This window comes from Centropristis striata, chromosome 13 (genome assembly GCF_030273125.1).
Source record: "Centropristis striata isolate RG_2023a ecotype Rhode Island chromosome 13, C.striata_1.0, whole genome shotgun sequence".
In the NCBI taxonomy this organism is placed as follows: domain Eukaryota; kingdom Metazoa; phylum Chordata; class Actinopteri; order Perciformes; family Serranidae; genus Centropristis; species Centropristis striata.
Genome location: NC_081529.1, coordinates 29,639,087 through 29,650,382, shown reverse-complemented (window position 1 = coordinate 29,650,382; position 11,296 = coordinate 29,639,087). Strand labels below are relative to the sequence as shown.

The following is an 11,296-nucleotide window of genomic DNA, read 5'->3' as shown; positions in this document are numbered from 1 at the left end:
AGAGTTTAAGGTCATAATTCCGAGAATAAGGCATAGACTGTATAAGGTCAGAACTCTTTTTTTTTTTTCAGGTGTGGCCCTAATCCACTTCCGTATGACAGAAGGAGGTGACGGGGGTTTGATAACTTCGGGAGCCCCCTGACCTCCACAGGGCCGCCGCAGCTCACTGGCTGAAGCCCCAGCAAAGGGAGGAGTCTGCCGCCTGGCTGCAGTAATAAAAAGCGGCTGCTCTTGACGGTAGTGGAAAACAGATTTGGAGGAGGAAGTCTCAGTGCTTGAGTGCAGTGTTCAACAGGAATGAACTCCCTCTCACGCCTTGTGCATCTCGTACTCTGACAATTCACTTAAAGCTGGGGACATTTCCTGTTCATCTCCTTTAGGCTTTGCCGGACTGCTCAGCTGTTGCATCCCGTTTTTTCATTTTTTTTTTTTTTACCTCCACCTCTTTAAATTAAACAGTTTTCTAAGATGACCTGGACGGCGAACAGTTGTTTGGTCACCCTGGCCATCCTGTTTCTGTGGCGAGTGGAAGAAATAGCAGAAGCCTGCAGCTGCTCCCCAGTGCATCCTCAGCAGGCGTTTTGCAACTCAGACATCGGTAAGTTGATTCACTGAGTAAACAATGAATGAATAGAAAGCAGCATTAAGTTTTTATGTGTTTGAGTACATGGTGTCGAGGATCCTTTTCATTTATCCCTGACAAAGAAAATGCTGAGAGGGAAACTTCCCCTACTCTTGTGTTTACAATTACAGGGGGAGGAGGATGGAATTTTCTGTCTTTCAATCTTTATTTCCACTGCCCTCCTCTCTTTCCCCCCTTCTCTCTCTCTCTCTCTCTCTCTCTCTCTCTCTCTAATCATCTGTTGATATGCTTTCGTCAGAAATGTTCTCCATCCCATTTGCCATTTGCTTAGCCTACTTTTTAAGCCAACAGAAGCATTTTATCAGCTTTCAAATGCATTTTTGGGCCAAATGCCTATCATTTTATTGAGTTAGATTTTTTTCTCTCCCATTTTTGACATGGTTATATTTCATTATGGTGAGCTGTGGTGGATTTTAAAGGGTTCATGGACTTTACTGGAAAATTTACGTTTTGTATAAGGGTCAGTGACACATAAGGGTTGGCAAGATGTCAAATGGTGTAACCACAAAAGAATGATAAATATTAAATACTTTATCCACCTACAGTGTATTTAAGTGGACTTATACATGTAGTAATCATCATAACATGATATCAAATGGCATTGTTTATAGTATTTCTACATTTACGCATTTCGGCAATATTGAGCAGAACATATTCTAAAACAACCATTTTTTTCAAAAGTTTTGACAAATTATGTAAAATTTGTTATATACCATAATGTTGCAAAGTAATCGTGGATTGTATTTTTTTTCTCATTTTAGTTCACATTTATTTTCCTGTATATAATCAGATTTTTATGGGAAAAAAGTACCTGGTTACACCAACTGACACTGGATTATATCCAACATTGACCCATAACTTTTATTTTCTAAAATAATGCATTTAAGAAGCAAATATTGTACTTTGTTACTTTGTACTCCCCTACAATTAGCTGCCAGCTTTAGTTGCTTTTCAGGTTGAGATTTAACATTAAAACATAAATTGAATATGATTAAACTTTTTTAAAAATTAGACCTAATAACAGTATATTAAGTAGTTAATGAGCCATATCTTTACAACATTAAATGCTGCTTACATATATTAATCAATACAAATATCCAATAATCTATTTGGAAGATATATAAATAAAAATATCTAAGTGGGCCTATTACTTTTGATATGTTAAGTCCATTTTGATGCTGGTACTTTTGTACTGTTCTATAAGTTTTGAATGCAAGACTTTTACTTGTAGTGGAGTAATTTCACTCTGTGATATTAGTACTTTTACTGAAGTAGGGATCTGAATACTTTTTCCACCACTGGTGGTGAGTAAACTGTGGAGGAAGTAATACTCATCAGGACCGTGCAAAAGAAGAAGTGATCCTACAATCCCTAACTCAATGGTTGAGAGATTTATGGTCCACTTTCTTACTAGATGCCAATTTAATTGACTCTTTCCCAAAGGTCATGTGGATCTTTTCCCTCATATTTTCGACCTATTACAAAAAAGTGCTTGTTGCTGCCTTCAACACAGGCCTTAAGCTAACGAGAGTCCCAACAGTGACCAGCTTGTGCAGCTATTTAAATTGGTGGTTTGCTGAGGGTCTTTTTTCTTGGTTGTGAGCTGGCTGAGTGTGTGGTATGTATACAGAAGCTTACTTATTCAAAAGCTTCTCTTTACCATTGGATTCCATGGCTCTGGAGGGTGAAGAAACCACATCATCCCGCTGGAGAGTTTACTGTAAACCTTAAGAAAAGTCTTTATTTCTCAGAAGTTCCTTTGACATTTTTTTTTCATTGAGATAATTTTAAAACTTATCACCTTTCAAAAGCAGCCAAGTAGTTAAATTAGTAAGCTGACTCAATTTTAACTATTTCTCATTGCAAATACTACAGTATCAAAGGCAGTATGGTAGGCTACTACTAATATGACAAAAAACAGAATCATGATCATGATGAAGTATTTAATAGATTAGATTAATATAAACAAGATAAACTATAATGTAACATAAGTGCACTTACACAACCTGCTAAACATATATTCTACTGTATATATATACAAAATAATAATAAAAAAGAAATACACCAAAATAAACTCGGTCAATATTTTGTAGTGCACTTCTAAAACCTGCTAAAAAGAATAAACATATTCTATTTATAATGAAACAGTATAGTAGTAATGGTAATGATAATTACTTTTGTCATTATAGTTATTAATATTTGTGTAATTCCCCTGTTCCACAGCTGATAAGGAACTTGTGAACTAGTGAAATCCAGTCTGTGGATTGTTTTAACCTAAAACCAAGGTTCTAATATTCATCTGGCCTTCCAGACTGATTCATTTTATTATGAAAATCAGGTCCTACCATGACATTTTTTTCAAGATCGGCCAAAAGGTTGCGGCGCATTGGCATGCAAGTCACTGGCTGCTACATTGTAAATGAATGGGTGGCCGACTTTGCAAAATTATTGGATGCTACGTTGACACATTCAAAATGAAGGTCATTATCCGCCATTTTTCTCCACCTCTACCTTTTATCTGCAGGCTTTTTCCCCTCCAGTTTTCAATTTCATTTTAGTTTCTGGTCTACAATCCCATAAACTGAAGCTGATTTGCATATTTGTTCCAATAAACATCAACTATTTGGGTTAAATACAGTATTAGTACGTAGAAAACAATTTGGTTTGATGGTATTTCCATGCTGATACTGCACAGTAAGACATTGCCTTGAGGAACCCCTACTTACTGTCAGACAGTTTACTGAAGTGAAAGCATTACTTAAGTTGCACAGACGTAGAGTCAGTTAGTGTCTAGGAGTCTATGGAAAATTACTCAAGAACATGATTAGCTTGCAAACTTAGTTACAGTGTCCAAAGTGAAACTCCTAAAATGGGGAAGAACAGTCAAATTTTGCAGAATCTACACATTTGTGTGAGGAAATGTCATCATTAGGTCCTTTGCAACATCAGTTTTGAAGATGATCTGTTGTAATGCACGTAGTATTTTCACTGTGGGAGGCAAAGTCCACATTAAGTAAACAACAGAGGTAAAATGTAGTAGGTTGCAGAGTAAACCCATCAATCTAAATGTCTGATGGTTGCAGGCTGTAGTTTTAACTGGTTGGTTTCCACCTCTGCCCCTGGCTGACCTCAGCTTGCAGGATTTTTACCAGAGCCTCTCTTTATATACTGGACTAAACCAACAAACAAACAAAAAAACAGGTCAGCTCTAGTTGTAAACATGTAGTTCCATTTGACTTGTGAAAACAGACAGAGCAGGAACAAAAATCTTTCCTCATAAATTGAAATCCATCCCTTGGGTCCCTGGCTGCAGCAGAGGAATGCTGAGCGGTCATATGCTGCGCTCATTATGCATCCGCAGCTTATTTCACAATTCTCTCTGATCCTACCTGTGCTGCTTTTGTGAACAAGCAAAGCGAATCATTTGAGAACCTGAAAGAAGGCCAGTTTTGTAACGTGACTTCCGGTATAAACAAGGCCCTGAGCTTCAAGCTGTGTAAACAGAGCTGCCATTAAAACCAGATTGAATGTGTGCGCGCTGTCTCAGCAGCTGTTCCTGAACTCCAGCATCACCGCAGATAATGCATTGCATCGATCCGTCTGGCAGGTTCATTTGATGTGCTCAGTCAAGCAAGAAACACTTTGATTTCATAATTTCATGCAGGGCAACGCAGCTTTTAGAAAGCTCAAGTAAACATTTGTACATCAACATCCATCATGCACAATCCACACATGGAAGGAAGAAGAAGAAGAAGAAAACATTAAAAGGTCAAGTAAACAGTAAAAATGTGGTGCCAGGAAGACAAACTGTTTTTGGCTCTGATGGAATGCTGGCAGAGGGTTTATTTTTTAAAGTAAACAAATAAATAATGGCGGATTATAACGCGATGTATCCTTGGAAAGGTCGAGCACAGAAGTCAGTTTGAATTTCTAGTTTAGTTTTTCTCGTTCAAAGTCTGACCACTTTGTGGCTTCTCAGAGAGGAAAATGCATGTACAGGCCCTGCAATTACATGACATGCATTTGCTTTCTTCTTTCTGTCTTTGTTTTCTAAAGCGCTCCCATGACCACAATACTACATACAAAATAATGTGTTTATTGTTTGAGTAACTAGAAAATTAGATGGTTGTCCCGAGTCCCCAGTTTTCTGAAACTTGTGATTTTTTTTTTTATAGGGCTGGGTCAGCCTGTTTCAGAAAACATCATCATGTCCTGTGAGAATTAGGCATACGCTGGCTATTAGTACAGGAAAATAGCCCAAAGTGACTTTAAATTCAGCAGTAAAACACACTGCACCACCTCAAGCAGTAACTTATGTATTCGTGCTTCAGTGCAGCAGTGATTATTGTTTATGACTTAAATGGGGCAGATTAGGAAAAAAATCACTTTCTCTGTTCTTGTGCACATGCATTTGGGTATCTGGGGTGCCTACCAACCCACAAACTGTGAAATAAGACAATCCAGTCAGTTAAAAAAGAAAATAAATAAATCATTTTCGGTTTTTAAGGCTAGTCTCACAAAGCCAGACCTATCTTCACAGCACTGTTTTCATGCTGGAGAAAGGTTTGGCTGCACACATTTTCATTCTGGCATAAGGAGAAAAACGTTCTGGCTTGTTTGTATTTCTTTTAACCAATCACCATTACCTCGGGCGGTGCTAAGTGCAGGATACAGTGATGGTGCTCCTGCAAAATAGATAGTGGAAGGTAGCGTAAACAGGCAGCCAATGGCAGGCTCATCCAAACAGTCTGTATTCAGTGAGTCAGACTAGGTTTAAGCAACACAAGTACTTGGTTTGGTTTGTAAAAACAGATCATGGTTTAGTAATGGTTTTGAAATAATGAATAGGAGAAAACTTTTTGTTTGTTTTTTTGCATGTTGGATGCAGTTTAAATAGCTAAATATTACCCTCACAAAGTTGTTTTTAAAGCCCAAGGGCTCATATTATATATATATATGTATACCATTCACATAAGCCCAAAATCCCAGTGTTTTTTACATACTGTGTATATATTCACCTGCCCTACTTTACAGTAGTAGAAGGAGAAGTGATCTGTGTGTGATTCTGCACACTCAGGCGAAGGGGATTACCACTAATCCACTTTGTAGCCTGAGAAGTTGGAGAGTTTCTCAGCACTACTCGCTCAAAGTGAAGTTTATGATTTGTAAAGCAAAAGCATCTTCACTTTTTTAGATTATGTGTCATTGCTTTTTGTCATTCTAGTGTCTACAGAGTTTGTCAGTATATTGGCTACTTCACTGCATTTGTGCAGAGAAGCACACAGCTTGCACCACTCAGTATTTTGCACATTTTCCTGGCTACAAACTAAATCCCCCGCTCTCTCTACCTCCTCTTCTCCCTGTCAACATGTATGTTTGTGAGAGTATTACTGTAGAGGGCTGTCTTCTCCCTGTAAACACAAGATACTGTTATGCTACCTCTGCAATGTGACTGCTATTCCTGTCCTATCTCCCCTCTATCCCCCTGCTTGCAACCATCCTCATCCCTCCATCACTCTCTCCATCTGTGCACACACTCTCCTTTTTTCCCTGTTTTTCTTTTTTTTTTTAAGGGTCGACTTTAGACCCTTAAAAGGAGATGTTCTCTAAGCCTCTATTGTCATCGAATTAGGGCACATATGGCTCGCAGCTTCATACCTTCGTCATATAAAAAGCAAATGAAAAGGCTTGATCTTATTTGGTAAGGAAGCAGGATAGCGATGATCCGGGGCAGTCAGGAGCTGCCACCGAGAGACAGCAAGGACTTGAACTGGAACTTCAGAGAAAACATCTGGTTAACATTAACTCTGTTGCTAGTCTTCTCTGCTTAAAAGCTTGATTTTGAATATGATTTTTGAAAAGAGCAGTAGTCATGGGAATGTGCAGCAATCACTGCGTGATGCCAGTAATCCGCAGGTATTTATCTATGTCCGGCATATGCTTAATGTCATACTGCACTTAAATACTTGGATTGGTATGGCAGAAGCCGTGATTGTGAAACACATGAGTCATATTTTTTTGTTGAATACTCAGTATTCCAGCTCAAAGGCTCATCCGTATGGCTCTGATGATATTTTTCCACTTGAACTGTTATATTTTTCCCCAGCCAAACCTTCTGAGTGCTAGAGAGAGAGAGAGGGAGAGAGGGAAAGGCTGCATACGAAAGCAAAGAAGAGAGGTTGATTTGCATGTCAGCACCTCTATCCAGACAGAGAGGCAGGCCGGCAGTGAGGCCTGGGGGGGGCGAAGGGGAGCATTCTAGTTCAGCTTTTCAAAGATTGCTGACTGGCTTCCTCCTGTGTCGGCTCAGGAGCCTGGGAGCAGGCAGCACACATTCCTCCCCCTGATTGCAGCTGATGAAACACTCATGTTGCCTCTGTCTTCCCAGCACCTGGCACATGCAAACTCCTCAGATCCAAGCCACAGCAATGTGTTGTGGCCGACTCCAGCATGCCAAACCTGGGCAGGGCTTAGATCAGATACAGACAAACCCAGATCCAGCTGAGTTATAACATGACAATAACGCTTGACTTTGAAACTCTTGTCTTTGAATACAATGAATATAAATGTGGGTTGTTTTTGTCTCTTTCCAGTAATCAGAGCGAAGGTAGTCGGAGAGCAGGACGTTGACGTTGGCAATGACATCTATGGAAACCCCATCAAGCGTATCAAGTACGACATCAAACAGATCAAGGTATGAGGGATAAAGCTATCATTTTCATGTTGGGGTATACATTTCAATATGAATCTAAATGTTCTTTTCTATGTTTTTATTGTCAGATGTTCAAAGGTCCCACCCAGGATACTGCTGCTATCTACACAGCTCCCACCTCTGCAGTGTGTGGAGTGACTCTGGAGAACGGCAAGGAGTATCTTATCACAGGTGACACTTTTACTACATTACAAATCATACATTATATGTACTTTATTTTAATCCGCTACATATCAGATGGAAATGTTTTCACTTTTTACTCCTTTTACTGCTACATTTGTCTGCCAGCTTAAGTTACTTTCCAGATTACAGCATTTCATCCCCTTTCTGTCCAGGATGAAGTTTTCCTTTATGTGCTGGGAAAATTCCCCTGCTTATTAAGCTAAATGAACTCTTTAAAAACCCTCTTCTATCAGCTGGAAAATGCATCATCACAAAGCTGACAACGGAGCTGTTTTTCTGACACCATGAAAAGTTGACTTTTTAGAGAAATGTGGTTCTTGCAGGACAGCGACACTACAAAGAATATGACACATTGCCATAGATTAAACTACCCAATACTATATAATACACATTAGTTATTTTTTTCTGATAATACTTGCATACTTCAGTGAGGTTTCAAATGCAGGACAGTATAATTTCCATACTTTTACTGAAACAAATGATCTGAATATTTCCCCCATTCCCATGTGATTTTTTACACTTTCCTTCCTCCACAGGCAAACTGGAGACTGACGGGACAATGCATATCACATTGTGTGACTTCATCGAGCCCTGGGACGACCTGAGTGCCACCCAGAAGAAGAGCCTGACTCAGCGCTATGAAATGGGCTGTGATTGCAAGGTAGAAAATGACCACACACTAAAATACACTTGAAAGATGCTGAACACTAACTTGTGGTTACCGAAACTAAAAATATGGTGGCCATTTTTAGTCACTTATATTTTAAGCAATTAAGATATACCTGAGTTTAATAATAAGAATGTGACATTAAAGAACTAAATCTTACTAGTGAACTTGAGCCGTCACTTGTTGAAGTGTATGTTGTACAAGCTTTGCAGTGTAATTGTCCATCCAGGTCCCGGTTCTGACTGTAAAACAACATTATTTAAAGCCGTCCTTCTCTAAAAAAATGTGCCGATAATGGTTGTGTTGAAGGCTAGATCCAGAATTTATCAGTGAATTTGGAAGAGTAGATGGTATTTTGCTTTACCATTTATATTGGAAAAGTGTGTTAAATAAAAGCATACTTGAAATACTATAAAATGTGAATGAACCTACAATTTTGTCAGTTCATTTTCGTTTGTGTATGTGTATATGTGACTGTTTACATATACACATATGTATAAAAAAAATAAGAAAAGGACAATTGTATTCCTGTAATTGGAAATTTCGTGTATTTTTCAATAAAAATATTTTGGAAAAAATAAAATAAAATGTGACTGAAGACAACAAATATATTTTTTTAAATATATTAATTTTGGGGTGCACATTTAGCTGCTTGTTGTCCCTATTTTTTAAATGTAAAAAAGAAGGATTTCCCTTCAAGGCCAAGAAATTATTGTCGATTACTGTCAAGTCCTGTTTGCTGTATATTAAACCCTGATCTTGGTATCTTTTCCAATCCTCAGATCACCCGCTGCACCTCCATCCCCTGCATGATCAGCGGCCCGGCCGAGTGTCTGTGGTTGGACTGGGTGATCGAGAAGGTAGTGAATGGAAATCATGCCAAACACTTTGCTTGTATCAAGAGGAGTGATGACTCTTGTGCCTGGTACAGAGGGGCAGCGCTACCCAAAAAGGACTTCCTGGACATCGAAGACCCTTAACTCCACCGCTGTCCAATAGTCTGAGGATGTCTACGATGTCTAAGATACTAATACAATAATACCAAAAACACAAATAAATACACAAGTCAAATTCTTTTTTTTTTTTTCTTTTTTTTTGTTAAGAAAAGGGTGTGTGCTCTATGTGAGGTTGTTTTTATTTGCAGGACTCATTATTTTTTAATTTAGTCTTATGAATTCAGCACTTTCAGACACTTCTACCCCTAAATCCAAAGCACTTCCTCATAAACCACTTGTCCCTCGGCTGAAATAAAGGGATAATCATCACAGTTCAGTATTACTGTTCATAGCATTTTTGTTCTTGAACTCTTAATTTAACCAAAGGTATTGTTTAAAGTAAACTATAATTCTATAATGCAAAACGTACACCTATAACTCAAAGTGTAACAATTCTGTGAATCTGTGTGTTCAGTAACATTAGCTGGCAATCGGCGCTCTGATTTGCGACAGCAGAGCTATCACAAGGACCGGGCCCGACTTGCCTGTCCTGCTTCAGATTCTTTTTTGTGCTGAGTATGCAAAACTCTTACCCTCTGATTTTTTTTTTTTTTAATGGTGTGGTAAACCTGTTTCGAGTGAGCACATTGTGTTTTTGCTAATTGTTTTTTTTCTTTAAATAATCCTGAATAGACAAGAATGCACTTTGAACACAATTGCCACAGTAGTCATATTGTCTTTTATTAAAAATGTCTGAAAAAGAGGATTGAATCCTTCCTTGTATTTTTTTATATTACAGCTCTTCTCTTTGTAATGCTTTAGTGTAAGAGCATATTTTATTTAAGGAGGTTGTATGATTCATCATATTCTATTAAAAAAACCCACATTTTGATACTTTTTGTGACACCATTGGTATTGTGTAAAGAGAAGACCAAATATTTTAACAGTATTAGCAAAATACAAACATTTTATGTGCATTAAAGGTCATATTGTAGGCCTAAATGTTAACTGCCTGACTGGCTCGTCCTTTAGGGCAGTGGGTGAAAGAACATATTGTAACTAATCATAAATTTACTTGCAGAGCCTTTGATATGACCATACAAGTGTTGAGCAAATGTCATGTGACTTTGATAATTAATATGAGTGTGTAAAAAGATTCTTCATTTGAGCTGTAGTCAAGTATGATGTCTTGTGCTGGTTTCACATGAGACATTTGAGGTGATTTTTGCATGCATGTCCAGCTGAAACAATACTGTACATTTTGACTATTATATTAAATGCCAAACCCTGTTTTGATGCTTTGCACTGGTTATTTTTTACATCAATGGTGAATGTGTGCAGATTGACAAGACTCCAGCATTTTAATAGGATCTCTAATTCCAAAGGATTTCAATTAATGAAAGAATATGGGTGGTTTTGTTTGCTAGTATATTGATATACACAGACAACCTAACTCATAGTCCAAACAGACAGAACAGGGCTTGACTTTTGTTCTTACATCAGGCAACAGAAAAAAACATAATAAACTTCAGTAGCACGCAGGCTATAATTTTCAGTTTCTTAAATCAGTATTTAAAAGACTTAATGGAGGCAGGAGCAGCTGGAATAGGCCTACTGCATTATTACAGCAATCTGCTGCCACTTAGTGGAGACAGTGGGGCCTAACATGTGACATGCATAGACATTCCTTCACGAGCCTATCCATGTGCACAATTGTGCAGCTCTCAAAATAATAGGCTACTGTCAGGATTTCACGATGTGGAAATGTTTGGAGTTAATTAGAGTATATAGCACAGTTCAGTTAGACACTGCATTTATTTAAATATGTTGAAGGATGAATTGCAATTATAAGAGGACTGTTAGATCACAAGTCTGCATAACTAAAATGTATTAAATCTGCTGGTAGGCAAGGCCAGATTAACCATATGGGCAACTGGGCAATTGCCCAGAGGCCCACGCCCTCTAAAGGGCCCAGGGCAGTGTGGGCACAAGCTCAATATCTGGTTATCTCTCGCTTATATGTTAAACTGTCCATCGGAGCCGTTGCTCAAAAATGAATTTTGAGGTGACATGGGGGATTTCTGTTTAAAATGAGCTGAGGACCAAAATGCTACTTGATTCTAGATTCTTGATTTTTGTTTGTGTCTTGTATTTAT

At 38.3% G+C, this 11,296-nt stretch overlaps 1 protein-coding gene across 1 annotated transcript; it reads left to right on the top strand.

Annotated features, from left to right (window-relative positions):
- The first annotated feature begins 233 nt into the window (after positions 1-233).
- On the top strand, positions 234-10,430 carry timp2b (TIMP metallopeptidase inhibitor 2b). Its single transcript, XM_059348717.1, has 5 exons — positions 234-598; positions 7,237-7,337; positions 7,424-7,526; positions 8,075-8,199; positions 8,988-10,430. The coding sequence occupies exons 1-5, from the start codon at positions 469-471 to the stop codon at positions 9,183-9,185; spliced, it is 657 nt and encodes a 218-aa protein (XP_059204700.1). The 5' UTR covers positions 234-468; the 3' UTR covers positions 9,186-10,430.
- Positions 10,431-11,296: the final 866 nt, after the last annotated feature.